This window comes from Pelobates fuscus, chromosome 2 (assembly GCF_036172605.1).
Source record: "Pelobates fuscus isolate aPelFus1 chromosome 2, aPelFus1.pri, whole genome shotgun sequence".
Taxonomy (NCBI): domain Eukaryota; kingdom Metazoa; phylum Chordata; class Amphibia; order Anura; family Pelobatidae; genus Pelobates; species Pelobates fuscus.
The window spans coordinates 392,393,636-392,410,014 of record NC_086318.1 but is presented as its reverse complement, the minus strand read 5'-3'; the positions used below and the strand labels follow the sequence as shown (position 1 = coordinate 392,410,014).

The 16,379-nt window shown below is 40.5% G+C and overlaps 1 protein-coding gene across 1 annotated transcript in view; it reads right to left on the bottom strand.

Annotated features, from left to right (window-relative positions):
- USH2A (usherin) overlaps positions 1-16,379 on the bottom strand; it is an 800,771-nt gene that overhangs the window by 235,369 nt on the left and 549,023 nt on the right. The window contains exons 43-44 of the mRNA XM_063441883.1: positions 12,195-12,317; positions 4,657-4,820 (exon numbers count right to left, since the gene is read on the bottom strand). Of these exons, the coding sequence (XP_063297953.1) occupies positions 4,657-4,820; positions 12,195-12,317 (287 nt within the window). The remainder of the gene's footprint in view (positions 1-4,656; positions 4,821-12,194; positions 12,318-16,379) is intronic.

Genomic DNA, 16,379 nt, shown 5'->3' with positions numbered 1-16,379 from the left:
GGGAGAAGGAAGTAGTAAAGGCTATGGCCTTGATAGATTCCGGAGCTGCTGAGAATTTTATCGACCAAGCCTTTGCCACTAGACACAATATCCCATCCCAGTTAAGGGAGACACCCTTGGCCGTTGAGGCCATAGATGGTAGACCATTACTGGACCCCGTTATCTTTCGTGAGACCATACCCATTAACTTAAATGTTGGTATCCTACACGTGGAGAATTTATCTCTTATGCTCATTTCGTCCCCTTCTGTTCCCATAGTTCTGGGGTATCCATGGTTGAAGAGACATAACCCTATTATCGATTGGGAGTTAGGGGAGATACTCTCGTGGGGTCAGAGCTGCCAGGAGAGGTGTTTACGCAAGGTTTCTCCATTGGCTAATATTAATACACCAGGTAGTTCTACTCAGTCCACAGAGAAACAGATACCGTCCCTGTACCAAGACTTAAAGGCAGTATTCGACAAGAAGAATGCCGATTCATTACCTCCACACAGGTCATTTGATTGTAAAATTAAGCTTCTACCTGGTACTATGCCCCCGAGGGGTAATGTATATCCTTTATCTGTTCAGGAGAACTCTGTTCTAGAGGAATATATTCGTGAGAATTTAGAGAAAGGATTCATTAGGAGGTCTTCTTCTCCTGCCGGGGCTGGGTTTTTTTTCGTTAAAAAGAAGGATGGCACGCTGAGGCCTTGTATTGATTACCGAGGTTTGAATAAAATAACTATCAGAAATGCCTATCCTATCCCATTGATTACCGAGTTGTTTGATCATCTTAAGGGCTCCAAAATCTTCACCAAATTAGATCTCAGAGGGGCATATAATTTGGTGAGAATCCAGCATGGACACGAGTGGATGACGGCGTTCAATACTCGGTATGGCCATTATGAATACACAGTTATGCCATTTGGACTTTGCAATGCTCCTGCAGTATTTCAGGATTTGATTAATGAGGTACTTAGGGAGTTTCAACATGATTGTGTTATTGTCTACCTGGACGACATACTGATAAACTCTAGGGAGATTGAGACTCACCATAGACAAGTCAGAAAGGTACTACACAAACTTCTGCAACATGGTCTATACTGTAAAATGGAGAAATGCAGCTTTGACCAGTCGCAGATAGACTTTCTTGGTTACGTGATTTCTGGGGAAGGCTTTAAAATGGACCCTGACAAACTCCAATCTATTTTAGATTGGCCGTTGCCTAAAGGACTCAAGGCTATTCAGAGGTTTATTGGTTTTTCCAACTATTATAGGCGCTTCATTAAGGGATACTCTTCTATCATCTCACCTATTACCAATATGACCAAACAAGGGGCTGATACTAAGACTTGGTCTACTGAGGCTCTTGTTGCTTTCAAGACTCTCAAAGAACTTTTTGCTTCTGCTCCCATTCTAGTCCACCCTGATACGACTCTGCCGTTCTTACTCGAGGTTGATGCCTCTGAGACGGGAGTTGGTGCTGTTCTGTCTCAAAGGTTAGGGGTGGACAAACCGTTACACCCTTGTGGTTTCTTCTCTAAGAAATTATCTGGGCCTGAAAGCAGATATGACATCGGCGATAGGGAACTGTTAGCGGTCATTAAGGCTTTAAAGGAGTGGAGACATTTACTAGAAGGGACATTACACCCTGTTACTATTTTAACGGATCATAAGAACTTGTCTTATATTGGGGAGGCTAAGCGCCTGTCCGCCAGGCAAGCTCGTTGGTCCTTGTTCCTCACTCACTTTAATTATGTACTTACTTATAGACCTGGTTCTAAGAACTCTAAAGCCGATGCTTTGTCTCGTCAATATGAACCGTTCACTATAACTGAGCCAGTCCTTTCCTCGAAAGTTCCTAAGGGTAACATCATCGCTAACACGAATCTCAGGATTCACTCTCCGTTGCTTACTGAGATCATGAAATTACAGCATCTTGCGCCCAAACAGACTCCTGGGGATCGACACTTCGTTCCCGCCACTCTCCAACTAGAAGTGTTACGCTGTTTCCATAACAGCAAGGTGGTTGGGCATCCTGGCATTCGCAAGACGTATGCTTTGATCTCTAAAGATTTCTGGTGGCCTGATTTACGTAAAGATATTAAAGAATTCATTGGGGCGTGTGAAGTTTGTACCAAGAATAAGCAACCTCATTCGCTCCCATGCGGATTTCTGCACCCTTTAGAGGTTCCTGAAAAGCCATGGTCCTGTTTGGCTATGGACTTCATTGTTGATTTGCCTATCTCTAAAAAGCAGACAGTTATCCTCACTGTGGTGGACAGATTTACTAAGATGGCTCACTTCATTCCCTTACCTAAACTCCCATCTTCGCCCGAATTAGCAGAGATATTCGCTAGGGAGATCTTCCGTTTACATGGGATACCTTCCCAAATTGTATCTGACAGAGGTTCCCAATTTGTTTCCCGTTTTTGGAAATCCTTCTGCTCTCAACTAGGCATCAAATTGAATTTTTCTTCTGCCTACCATCCTCAGTCCAATGGAGCTGCTGAACGCACCAACCAAAAGGTTGAACAATATCTACGTTGTTTCGTTTCTGAACACCAGGACGATTGGGTCGGTTTGATTCCTTGGGCGGAGTTTGCACACAACAATCTCGTTTGTGATTCTACGCATTCTAGCCCCTTCTTCATGAATTATGGCTTTCATCCTTCCATTCTTCCTTCGGAGTCTTCTTCCCAAGGGGTACCGTCGGTTGATGTCCATGTTGCCAATTTAAGGAAGTTGTGGGACCAGACTTGACAAATTCTTCTGCACAATTCTATGCTGGTGAAAAAACACGCTGACAAACGTAGAAGGGCAGCACCGGTGTTTGTTCCAGGCGATAGAGTATGGTTAAGTACTAGAAACATTCGGTTAAAAGTGCCTTCCATGAAGTTCGCTCCTCGGTATATTGGACCTTACAGGGTGTTGGCTCAAATTAACCCAGATGCGTATCGTCTAGCTTTGCCTACTACCTTACGCATTCCTAACTCGTTCCATGTTTCGTTGCTGAAACCACTAGTTTGTAACAGATTCTCCTCCACGATCGCCCCTCCTCGCTCTGTTCAGGTGGAGGGTCAGGAGGAGTATGAGGTCAATTCCATCGTCGATTCTCGAATCTCCCGGGGGAGAGTACAATATCTGGTCGATTGGAAAGGATATGGTCCTGAGGAGAGAAGTTGGGTACCTCAGGAGGATGTTCATGCTCCCCGTCTCCGCAGGGCATTTCACTCTCGCTTCCCTTCTCGTCCTGGTTCATTCCGCCCGGTGGGCGTATCTGAGAGGGGGGGTACTGTCAGGGTACCTGAGGTCTCTACCTCCGAGAGAGGTAGAGACTTATTCGTTCATCCATCCGGACGGCTTGATTTCCCTCATTCTCGCGTTCCATCCGGTCATGCAAAGCCGGCCGCGAGGGAGTGACTCCCTTTTATAGCATGATGCCCGGAAGTCGACGTCAGGACGTCAACCCGGAACGACCTGTCACTCAATTGGTTCAGGACCAATCAGGACTCGTCGGAGGTGTGTCTACTTATCTGAACAGGGCATTTAACAGTGCTTCTTTCATTAGCTCATTGCCCTGTCGTGGTTCTAGCTTGTTCTAGTCACTCAGTGCTCGTGTTTTCTAGTTATCCCTTTTGGTTTTGACCCGGCTTGTTTGCTCTTCTCTGCTTATCTCTGTTACCCTTGATTCGGCTTGTCTACCGCTTACCTGTCTTCTGTTACCCTCGACCTCGGCTTGTCTTTGACCATTCTCTACTGTACTACTTACGTTAGTCCGGCCATTCTAAGGTCCGGTATACGTATCTGGCTACTGTTTGTACTCTGCGTGTTGGATCCCTGTCCCGATCCTGACAGACAGTGGCAATGTGTCTGTGTGGGAGGACGACAGTGCGGAGGGGGCAGTGGCTGTGTGGGAGGGAGAGGGACTGTGGGTAGGGGGCAGTGGCTGTGTGGGAAAGGAACAGTGAGGTAGGGGACAGTGGGAAGGGGGCAGTGGCTGTGTGGAAGGGGTACAGTGAGGAGGGTGACAGTGGCAATGTGGAAAGGGGAGGGACAGTGGGGAGGGGGCAGTGGCTGTTTGGGAAGGGAGCAGTGGCTGTGTGGGAGCAGGGCAGTGGCTGTGTGGGAGGAGGGTAGTGGCTGTGTGGCCTCTCACTGCTCTGCTTTCTGCTGAAAAAACAAGGGGGCTGAGCCGGGAGTGACAGCACACAGCCACCTGTCAAACTGCCCTGAGCACTCTGAGCGGCGGGACTGAGAGCTGAGAGGATCCTGCATGTTACTGACAGGATGGAGAAGCAGTGTACGGCTCCACCATCCTGTCATTCCATTTAAGGCATAAAGCATTTAAAAACAAATCCAGGGCAGCCAGTCTGGGGGCAATGTACCCTGGATCAGCCCTGCGGAACTCAGTTCTGCCATTACGGATATTTTTTCACGTACCCCAAGGGGAGCTGAATTGTACCCCTGGGTATACGCGTACCACAGGTTGGGAATCCCTGTATTAAAGAATAAATACATTGTATACAGTTCTGCACAGTGACTAGTTCACTTAAAATACACTATTTGAGTAGTGCCTATTAAATTCTAAGTATATATTTAATATTTTTAATTCAATATACAAATAACTAAGTCGCTATGCTAGCGGATTAAAAGCAGAAATCTGATTACTTACAGGGTTTGGACCATTTTACTTGTATGGCAGTATGGTTAACAGTCAGGGCTGTAACATTGCTTCCCTTAACGGGTGGTCCTGCCATCGTCGTAACTGTAACATCTGTGCCAGATGTGTATCCCACCATATTATGAACAATCAGTCTGTACTGGTAGGAGGTGTACCTGTAACAACAGATCCATATCAAATATTTGGCATAGTATGATATTAACACACAGAACACATTTAGTTACTGTTTGTACCATGCCAAAATATGTATTTCACATGCAACAGATCACAGGATAAATGTATGCTGTAAACAAAAATAAATTTTTTATGTAACATATCGATAGTCACCAAAAGTCAAATAATGTCAGAATTGTCAGCTTTAAACTAAAGAACCATCTTATCCCATATCGGTCTCAGCCCATAGTATGGAAGCACTAGCCTGAGCAGGGTGCCCATTTGAAAATGGTTTAACACTGAATGGGGGAAGGTAACAGAGGACTCCAAGCACAGGGCCACCGAAGGGGCTATTGAGGTCCCGAGCGCGCAGCCCGGCTTACTCCAAGAGCTCAACACTTTACAGATATCTGATAAGGACGCACAGCATCTCACCCAGCAAGGAAGAACAGTATAATTGTGAGGACAGCACAGTGTGGATACTTCACCTGGAATAGGACTTTTGTCCAACAGGATACTTTGGTGAGATCCACCTAAAATACAATAGTGTGTACACACTGGGACTGCATATACATTTTTTATTTTTATTTTTTTATTTTTTAATATTTTTTTAATTTTTTATATTTTTGTAATTTTTCCACTATTGTATATATTTTCTTGTCAGAACCACCTATATTCCAATTTTGGAATTTCCAATGATACAATGCAGTTCAGCATTTGTTGTATATAAGTGAGTTAGCTTTTGTAGGGATTTTTTTTATACATGGAGTTATATTGGTTGCTACAGGATACATTATCCTTATGAAATTATTACTTTTTTCTCTTTTTGTACATATCTAAATACTTATGAAATTCACAAATTATTAAATAGAGCATAATATTCTCAAAATTATTGAGTGCGGTATCATTTATTGTTTTATGATTATTAGGAGGTCAATGGGCTACCTGGATACCTTGCACCAATAGGGATAAAAGAGTGCCTGTATATATGATTATTAATGAAATGAAATAGTTCTGGTGTCTTGTGACCATGCACCAGTGAGTTCAGTTGACAACCAACAATTTAGAACAAAATAGCCGTTGAAGATACTCCTTTCTTTAATAAGTGGCTACATTGAGTTTATAGTTCATGCTCCTGTTATCAATGCACTTTGTCTCCCAATAAAGTTTTGGGGGAAAAAAAGTCTCTAGTATAGGGGTCTAAAATTCAACTTACCAGGGGTGCACTGGCCAAGTGATCTTCTCGCATGGGTGCTTAACTTCAAATATGTTTTCAGAAGAGAGGCATTCTGAACCATAAATAGGGGTCACATATCATGCATGTAACTGTTACTTCATATTGTAGCAATATTGTCATTGCTCCCAAAGAGGGGGTGTCTCTGCTGGTACAGACTCTAAGCTTAGCAGAAAGTATGCTTCATGAACAGGTTTTACTAATTACATTGGAACATTACCGCAAGTCCCATGAAAACAGTTTAAGGGCTGGGAGTTTGAGGCCCTGCTCTAGTATTCTCTAGTAATAAGTGGAAAAGCAGATCATTTAAAATGGAATGTACCTAAACAGGGAATTTCATCATCATCATCATCATCATTAACCAATTAAAGGAACATTATGCATTAAATATTAGTTCAATTATAACTAGTTTTCTTTACAGTTAAAGTATTTTTGTTTTTTAAAATCAACAGATTTTGTATTACCTCTCTACCACGTGAGCATAAATAGCAAATATATTCTGCAAAGAAAAGGTCTCTTTTACCCTTTTTTCTGCACTCCCTCCAATACAATGAGAGAATATACTCTCCAAATACCATCTGCACCTTCTTACAAGTTCATTTTATGTAAAATGTAATTAGCTCCCAAAGCCCCTAATACCTTCCCATTTGCACCAGCATATGATTCTAACATGCAGAGAACAACATTTCTAGATTTGCTTAACTCCAAAATTGGGCTGATCATGTCATTGGTTGGAATCCTGAACTCTGAGCAGAAATGTACACAAATCATGGAACTAACAACTGCGTGCACAAGTTATATCTGATTTAAATAAGGCCATCGTTGGAACAGTTAGATCTGGCTATTTCCTCGATTGCAAATTTACAGGGTTATTCACAAAAGTGAGAATTCAATGTGAATTCAAATTTAAGGCAGAGTAGCAAAATTGAAAGCATACCTGACTTAGATGATTTTTCAATTTCGTCTATTTTGACCTTCAATTTTAAATTCACTTTGAATTCACCTTAGTGAATAACCCTGTTAAAGTGAGTTGCACATTTTAGGCCTAGATTCACTTTATGGTTATCCCTTCGTGTGTGCTGGTGACCCAGTCCACATGCTTTACAAGCTGTTATACAAAACTCTGTGTCTGGGGCTCCTGCAAAGCATGATGGGATGGACACTTGCTCATTTCTCAAGTCTGTGTGGAAGTGGCTAAAATAACATGAGGTCATTGTATTTGCTAGCCGTGTGATGTCCACTATATGTTAAAAAGACAGCTGATCCAGGAGTGTCATTATTCCATGATGTATAAGCCCTTTAAATTATCGCTAATCATGGGAATGATAACTTACCTAACACGTTCACCTTTATTGTACTGTAACATTTTTCAAATCTCATTAAAGTACGATCTTTGAATGTACTCTATCTTGTCTGCCTTCTTCATTCTATCATATCCAGTTTGTTTGATATAGTGTGCTTTCGAAACGGAACATCAATTACTTAGAGACACATTGGGAGAAAAGCATGTTTTTTGCAACTCCAACATGATAATCTTGTCCATGTAACATCTTATGATAACAACTGGAAAACAGACACCTGTTTCCGCATCAATGTGTCATTTAAAATTAAAAACAATTGTCATGAGAACAGTAGGGAACAAGCTAGAGAGGATGAGAAGGACAGGGTCAGTGTTGGAATCCACACTGATAAACAGTTTCGACTATGTTTTACATATAATGCACCTGCAAGTTTATCTTTTAAAATGCAGAGCATCCCATCATGTAACAACAACACTGAAATATACTTTAGGCAATGCTTTAATAGATCTTAAAATAATCAATCTCCTACAGAATTTTTTTAAAAAAAAACTCTATTAGAGATATCAGTAATGGGATTTGAAAAAAATCAACTCACACTTTTCTTAAAGGAACATTCCAAGCACCCAAAGCACTACAGCCTGCTGTAGTGGTTATGGTGCTTGGGATGCCCTGAGCCCTCTTAGGCTACATAGTCCTAGGGTGTCCCTCACCATATACCTGGCAAGCAGCTTGAGTGAGTGAGTCAGCTGAGCACCTCTGGTCTCAATGGCAGACCTTTCAACTGCAGAAGAGGAAGTTACGTGCTCGGGGGACCAAGATAAAATCTGAAACTGTTCTTAAATGGCATATCTATTTCTTCTGGGAGGACACCAAGGCACTCCTGGTACCATCTATAGCAGGCTAAAGTGGTTATGGTGCTTGGAGTGTTACTTTAACCCCTTAAGGACCAAACTTCTGGAATAAAAGGGAATCATGACATGTCAGGCACGTCATGTGTCCTTAAGGGGTTAAAGGGACACTCCAGGCACCCAGACCACTTCTGCCCATTGGAGTGGTCTGGGTGCCAACTCCCACTACCCTTAACCCTGCAAGTGTAATTATTGCAGTTTTTCATAAACTGCAATATTTACATTGCAGGGTTAACTCCACCTCTAGTGGCTGTCTATTAGACAGCCACTAGAGGTCACTTCCTGGGTTCTAGCACAGGTTTCCTGTGCTAGAGCGTCGCTGGACGTCCTCAAGCTGTGTGAGGACCTCCAGCGTCGCTCAAAACCCCATAGGAAAGCATTGAAATGATTTTTCAATGCTTTCCTATGGGGAGACGTAATGCGCATGCGCGGCATTTCCGCGCATGCGCATTAGGTCTCCTCGGCCGGTGAGCGAGATTAGTCTCGCCCACCGGCCGACGTAATCATTAGGAGGAGCGTCGCGGAGGCGGAGACAGCGGCGAGGGACATCGCCGCTGTCCCAGGTAAGTGACTGAAGGGGTTTTCACCCCTTCAGTAACCGGGGATTGGTGGGTGGGAGGGAGAGGGACCCTCCAGTGCCAGAAAAACGGATCGTTTTTCTGGCACTGGAGTTTCCCTTTAAGTGTTTCTTTTTTCTCATCGTACTATGTTAATGTTAATATACAGCTGTGTTTTAAACTTCAGGACTTAGGAATTGCAATTTTGACATCAGGTTAGTGGTAGGGACAAATAATCTGCATCTCCTGGTAGGTCGGTCATAAAGTCTCAAGAATCTATGCCTCTGGAGCAAAGAAGAAAGGTATTGAAATCTGCAATAAATGGAGTGAAATATGAGTGGAACTATAAAAATAAAGCAAATGCATGGACCCACCACCACTTGGTACTGATGTGGTGTTATAAATAATATAATGAACTATTGAAGCTTAATTTTGTTTTACTTTGATGTTTATTATGACTTTGGATTTTATAATAAAGTGTTTTGGGTTGTTTTTTTTTGGTATCTTAACTTAGATTATGAAATATATAGTTGCTATAGTTGATCACTATTTTAACAAATTACAAAGATAATGCATTGAATCATTCACATAAAAAAATAGAAAAGTTGTAATTTCTTTGCCAAATATCCTTTGAGTCCACAGAGACTAGAAAATGGTCTTTTAGCCAACCCTGTCTTTTAATAATTTACAAGGGGGCACGATGTGTGTTCTACAGACCTCTGTGTTCCAGGAGCATGTGGGGTATGTACAGGGCCGGACTGGCCCACCGGGATACCGGGGAATTTCACGGTGGGCTGCAGCACCTGGGGCTGGCAGGAAGCCCTGATGTGTAATTTAAATAATTTTCCCTCGTACTGTAACAGCCTGTGTTAGTCCGAGGGAAAGAAGGGAGGGAGGGGCTGGAGGGAGGTGCTGGTGCGGCCCATTTAGGCTGCCAAGGGGCTGGAGGGAGTTCTATATATATATATATATATATATATATATATATATATATATATATACACACACACACACTTTTCAATCCATACCAGCACTCTGGGTCGTGCAATACAATATATATATATATATATATATATATATATATATATATATATGTGTGTGTATGGGCTGACATACATTTTTTCCAGGGCTGCTTTGTATCCCCAGTCCGACCCTGGGTATTATTATTATTAATGCCAGATTCCGTAGCGCTTTACAATATTATAAGAGGGGGGATTTAACTATAAATAGGACCATTACAAGAAAACTTACAGGAACGATAGGTTGAAGAGGACCCTGCTCAAACGAGCTTATAGCCTATAGGGTATGTAGCGCTTTTCACTATAAGGGATTCTGTGCTGTCAGCATGACACTAACACTATTGCTAGGATGAGGGTTACGATTAGGTTTAGGATTAATTCAGCCCCATATTTTCACAAAAACGTGACTATGGTATGTGAAGTGTATGCAATTTAGTGATTTTTTTTACTGCATTAGTACACATCAAATTTACAAAGAATTCTGCGAAATTGCAGTTCTCATGTACAAAAATGGAAAAATAAAATAATACCATAAACATTGACATAAACAGGTAAAAAAAAATATGGCACGATAAGGCACAATATACATCATATGAGATACCATGAAGAGTCTATTTCACAAATATGGGGTAGTTTGAACAACTAAACTGCTACATTGCCCCAAAATGAAACATAGATTGAGCATAACTTGAATGGTTTGACTATAGTGGCACATGTCAGATTTACAAAATGCAATGCAAAAATGGAATATGTATGTTAATATCCATAAAAATGAAACAAACAAAAACACCACAAATGTTGACTTTAAAAGGTGAAAAAATGGTTGCATAATAACGTACAGTATACACCATATGATACCCTGGAGTGTCTGCTATCACAAATGGAAGGCTTTTGTGGGGTAATGTGAACAGTCAAACTGCTATATTGTCCCACTATGAGACACAGGTCCATCAAACCATTTATCAAAACTTTAACTGTAAAAACTGAAATGGTCAGGTCTCTTATGTGGCACTATAGTGTCACAGGATAGAGCTAAAGGCATACATTAAGGGTATCGCTGTACCCAGATAATGTACCTGAACAACGTTTTCTACAGGATTATCACGCTTCAGATTAATAAAATAGACATAGAAAAAAAACCTTGATATATGTGTGGGTGTATATAAAAAAAAAAAGTTTACTTCACTTTTTAAGAGAGAATGGAACTTAAATGTCTAGGAAAAAAGTAAAAAAAAACCTTAGGTAAATACCCTGTAACGTCTACCTTACATAAATATATACTTTACATAAATATACACTTCTGTGTGGCAATTTAGTTTTCTGTGATGGCTGTTAAACATAGAAGACAGATTATAAAATCAATTTACATTGAAATTGTATTGTACTCCTTGTATTTTGTGACCCTTAACAACGAAAATAAACTGAAATCCAAGTTATATGATGCACGTTATGAATCAGGACAAATAAATCATTTATTTTGAATTACTTTTCTTAAGCTGCACTAATTATGTATACATCTTTACTTTGAAAACTGTAAACAAAAGTGTTTTTTTTTTTGTCAAATTTACATTGGTCCTTAAGTACAAAACAACCAAACGAAAGCTTGGTCCTTAACGGAACACTGTAGTATTAGGAATACAAATGTATATATAGTGCCCTATTCATCATTTAGGTGACCCGGCCCTCCCTGCAAGGGGTATAAGGGTAAGTTTAGTTAGCTTTTCTTCCTTGCAGAGTTGGTCTTCGATGTGCCGCTCCACATCGGCTGAGATTATCGAGATCAATGCTCTCAACCAATCCAATGCTTTTCAGAGGCTAGGGCACATATGCAGTAAAAAGCTGTGCTGAGCCAATTAGATGGTCTCTATGTGACGATCTGCTTATAATTGGGGAGTTTTTATCTGCTATTTCAGAGGAAGCACCTTTTGCATCTATAAATCTATAAATTTTTTCTCTCGGTTTCATTCTTGTTTATATATTCCCTCTCTACTGTATCAATCTATTAATCTTGTTAATTCTTCAAATTAGTGATCCAAATACTGTCAGAAAAACAACACTTGATCTTTTTCTATGGCTCTTTTTATGTCATTTAATTATTCAAGAATTTAAATTTGTGATTGTTATTTTTTTTGTAGCTATAGAAACTATCGGTTATTAAAAATCTTACGACATATTTTGCCTATTACTGAAATATCGTATTTTCTTAGATGATTAAGTAAAATAGTACGCGGTTTGTTTCACAGCATATTGTAACACAAGAACCGTTAAAATGCTCTGACCATAGAACACGGAACACATACCAGTGAAATGCTTGCATTTGTTTTTTTTTTGTTTTTTTTACTGTTTTGTAATCTTACCTGCTAAGACCCTTATCTTCATAAAACCATTGAGTTCCTGAGTAAATATTCTGCCACAGATTTAAATCTTCAGGGGGATTTGATGCAAGTGGTTGCAGGATTTTACGTCTCAGGAGTTCATATCTAACACAGAAGCAGAGCGCTTGGATTATCTCAACTAATATTATTAAACAAAAACAGGCATTTTCAAACATTATTTTGTTTTTACAGCTGCAAAATTACTCAGATAAACATGTGTAGGTTTAAAAAGTTATTTTGTAACTGAAAATGTCATTTTTAAAGGCATACATTAGCATATCCTGCCAACCCATGTTGTTTTTCTCATATAAACTTCATATAATAATCTGGTTATACTTGGAGTCAATTCTTCATCAATTTTCTCTTACCACTATTTAATACAAATAATGATTGCTGCTATTCATGCGCAGATAAAAAAAAAATTGAAAAGAGCTAGATTAGTGTGTTGACTTTTATAATAATCATAAGCAATATAGAATTATTTTGTTTACTATATATAAATATTGCAATATCATATATTATGATGTGTGAAGAAAACAAAAACTATTAAGAAACCTAATAATCGTTAGGCTTCTGACAATAAATGAATAAAACTACCCATAGCTAAAATAAGATAAAATGCTATATTATTTAATACTGACACGAGACACAGTAAATTCACAGTGTGGCTAGACTCATTAAATAAATGCATGTTGATTAACAGCTATAGCAGAACGAGGTTCCTCTGAAAAATGTTGGCTCTGTCACCATTAGGGGCTTTTGCATGTTTTGCAAAGAACCCCAAAGGCAACATCTCCTCTTGGCATGCCTTTTGCCCAAGGGTAAAAATACTTACTTAAATTTCCCCTTCCCAGGTGCTGCTATTTTCTTTCTTCAACTTCATCTGTCAAGAGCCGCATCGCTTTTGTATTCACATATAAGTGTGAGAACATAGCATGGAGATCTATGGAGAATCCCATTAAACATGGGACCCATAGACCAAATGGTCTGTAGTGATTATGGTGGTTGCTGTGTTCCTTTAACTTTTCCTTTTTGTTTGCTTTGCAAGCAGTTATCAAACCCCATATTTGCAATGAGAGGTATGTACTCACAAAAAAGGAAACAAAGAAAAAATAATAAAACACAACAATATCGATGGATAAATGTGTACTTAAGACACTCCAGACTTTATTCCATACCCGTCTTTGACCCAACCAATAAAAGTGCCCAAATTCTAAAGAAATAAGCACTTTAGTGAATTATTTTAGGAACACCCCCTGGTAGTCAAGCTACACATACTGCAACTCACACTCTTACACACACAATGCTATTCACATTGCTGCCTAAACTGTTATACATAGATAGAGCTATCTGCACTGTCCACACAAACACACACTGCTACAGAGACACTATTATACACATACACTTCTGCATAGGCTGCTACCCACACTATTACAAACACACACACACACACTCTCTACAAACACACTGACACACATACACAGAAATGCAAAAAAATAAAAAAGGCACCTGTTATGTAAATCAAGCCCTAATTCTGACTGTTGTCTCTGCTTTGTCCCCAGAAACAGGACACCAGTGACAAAGTCTCAGTAACAGCACTCTGCATATGTGCGGTTTCTATGAACAGAACCTGGTGTGAATTCTGTCTTCTTTTTCAAACACGCTTTTATCCCAACCCACAAAGGTGCCCCTCCTACCCGTCGCAACTTTTTTATGTATGGTTAAGGTTGGAGAGTTCTGGGGGGGAATCCATTTAACCTCACCATATCTGCTGTATCCACACCTACGTTAAGGGTTATCTGCCAATTTTAGTACAAACGTACCTTGTTTGTACACAATTCCACCAATATTCTGGGGTGAGATCACTTATGTTTAATTGGAGCCAGTCTGCTTCTGCGACCTTACAGACAATACAATACCCAGGTTGAAGAAACTGGCTGGTAGATGGCCATTATAAAATGCTTGCGTGGAAATACCAGCTTTGCAGTCTACTTAATGTTTGGTGTATATTTTTAAATAGCCATCGAGGGTCCAACATTGTGTGAATCTTAAAGGACCTCAATGAAGTCAGTTTGAGTTGTAGCAGCTTGCACACTATTTCCATTTTTCTTTCTACGTTACTCAGAGAATCCAGAGAGATAAACTCTGATAGATTAATTTATATGGCAAATAATATTGCCACGTACATACAATGTAAATACACCCACTGTTGAGAAGACTGATATGGTGTTGGATTTTAATTGAATTTACTTTCTCAATAGCAATAAATTATTTAATGAAGTTGTAAAACTCAAGTTAGAATACAGAAACTAGAATAACTAATTTTAATTACCCATAGTCAATATCAACTGATGTTTCTGTAGGCACAATTAGAAGACCAACAAAATTGGCTAAATTAAGGTAGGAAAAGCTAAGGGCTAAATGTATATACCTAAGGAATCAAGTGTATTTTTGGTTTTCCAGGAAAGTTGTTTTCTGGAGTGGTGCCAGGAGTTTGGCATAGAGCAGATGTAGTGCCCATGATTAAAATGGATCAAAATATCAGCCCACAGTTTATAGACCTGGAAGCTTGACATCTGTGGAGGAGAAACTATTTGAATGGATATTAAAGGATAATATTAAGGAATTCAAATAAACATCTATTTCATTAGATTGAGTCAAGTTGATTTTATGAGCGACAGCTTGTGCCAGATTTAGTTAATTGGTCTTTACGAGGACCTGATTAAAATATACAGGATGGGTTTGCAGTGGATATTATCTATTTAGATTTTACCAAAGCATTTGACATGGTGAGGCATAGACGGTTAATGCAAATATAAAAAAAATTATGCTTTAGTAAAAATGCTCTTGAATTGAAAACTGGTTTAAAGATAGAGTACCACAGAGCTATCTTTGGTCTACTAGTCCTTGATTTCATTCATCAAGAATATAGAAAATCCCTTTAAAACACATCTCATCATTTGACACGTTGCAAAATTAGATAAAAAATAATATAAGTCAGAGTATAATGTTGCTTCTGGGGTTAGACAGACTAAGGGTCTGTATCATAACAAGACAGATAAGAAAATAACATAGAAAAATTTAAAGTTATGAAGTTGGGAAAAGAGACTAACAAGTTATAAATTGTGCTGAGTTTGAGAAAATGTTACATGCAAAAAAGTATTTGGGTGTAGTACTTGGCAACACTATGCAATGTCAGCAAGCAGCTGGCCAATGATAGTAAAACATGTCATTTAAATAAGATTATCGATTTATGGAAATATAATACAAAATGTATATTTAGGAATAAATGTCAGGTCATGTTAGGTCATGCCTTTAGTATACAGCTCAGTTTTCTGTACCAGTTCTCAAAAATGACATAAGGAATTTGAAAATTAAGTTAGACTTCAAAAAAAGCACATAATGGGGCGGAGCCTAGCTTCCAGGCTGAGCAGATGTGCGGGACCCAAGCTCCTGACCAGAACTGCTGTTTTTTTGGGGAAAAAAAACAGAAATCCGGCACGTCCACTCTCTGGAGGAGAATAAACGAGGAGGGGATACCCGGGGGAACCCTTTGACACCCGAAGCATGCCTGACACTAGCCGGGCACCCTAAAAACCTGCTGAGGCCTACCAGGGATCGAAGCGGGGAGAGGCGGCCGCTCTCCTCACTAGAGAACAGGCTCACAGACACCTCAAACCTCCTACTTCCTACCCCCCCCCCCCTTTGGACCGGTGGGGGATATCCCGGTCCGCACAGGGCGCTGGAACAAGCACTACACCGCCAGAACCTAGAGGCCGCACCGGGAAATCTTGGTGAGCCACGCGACACCCTCAAGATGGCCGCCACAGTGCAACCTCAGCAAGACCCATCAAGCCAGACGGATCAGAGCTGGAGGGAGGCCTTTGAGGCCCGGTTCGACGCTATCTGCAACGCCTTCTGGGACCGCATAGCTAAGCGTGGACCCCTGCCTACCACTTCCGAGACAGAACCTACCTGCAGTGTACCAGCGGACACCTGTCCCCTTTCTGGGCTGGGGGCCCAACTGGAGAAATCTCCAGGCTGCAGTCCGACCACCCACAGGGAAGACCGCAAGCCGGAAACCCCGGGGACCTGCGATCCAGCCTCACAACGGAGGAGGATCCACGGACAGAGGGCGCTAGCTCCCTTTACAGCCCGGAGCCTAAG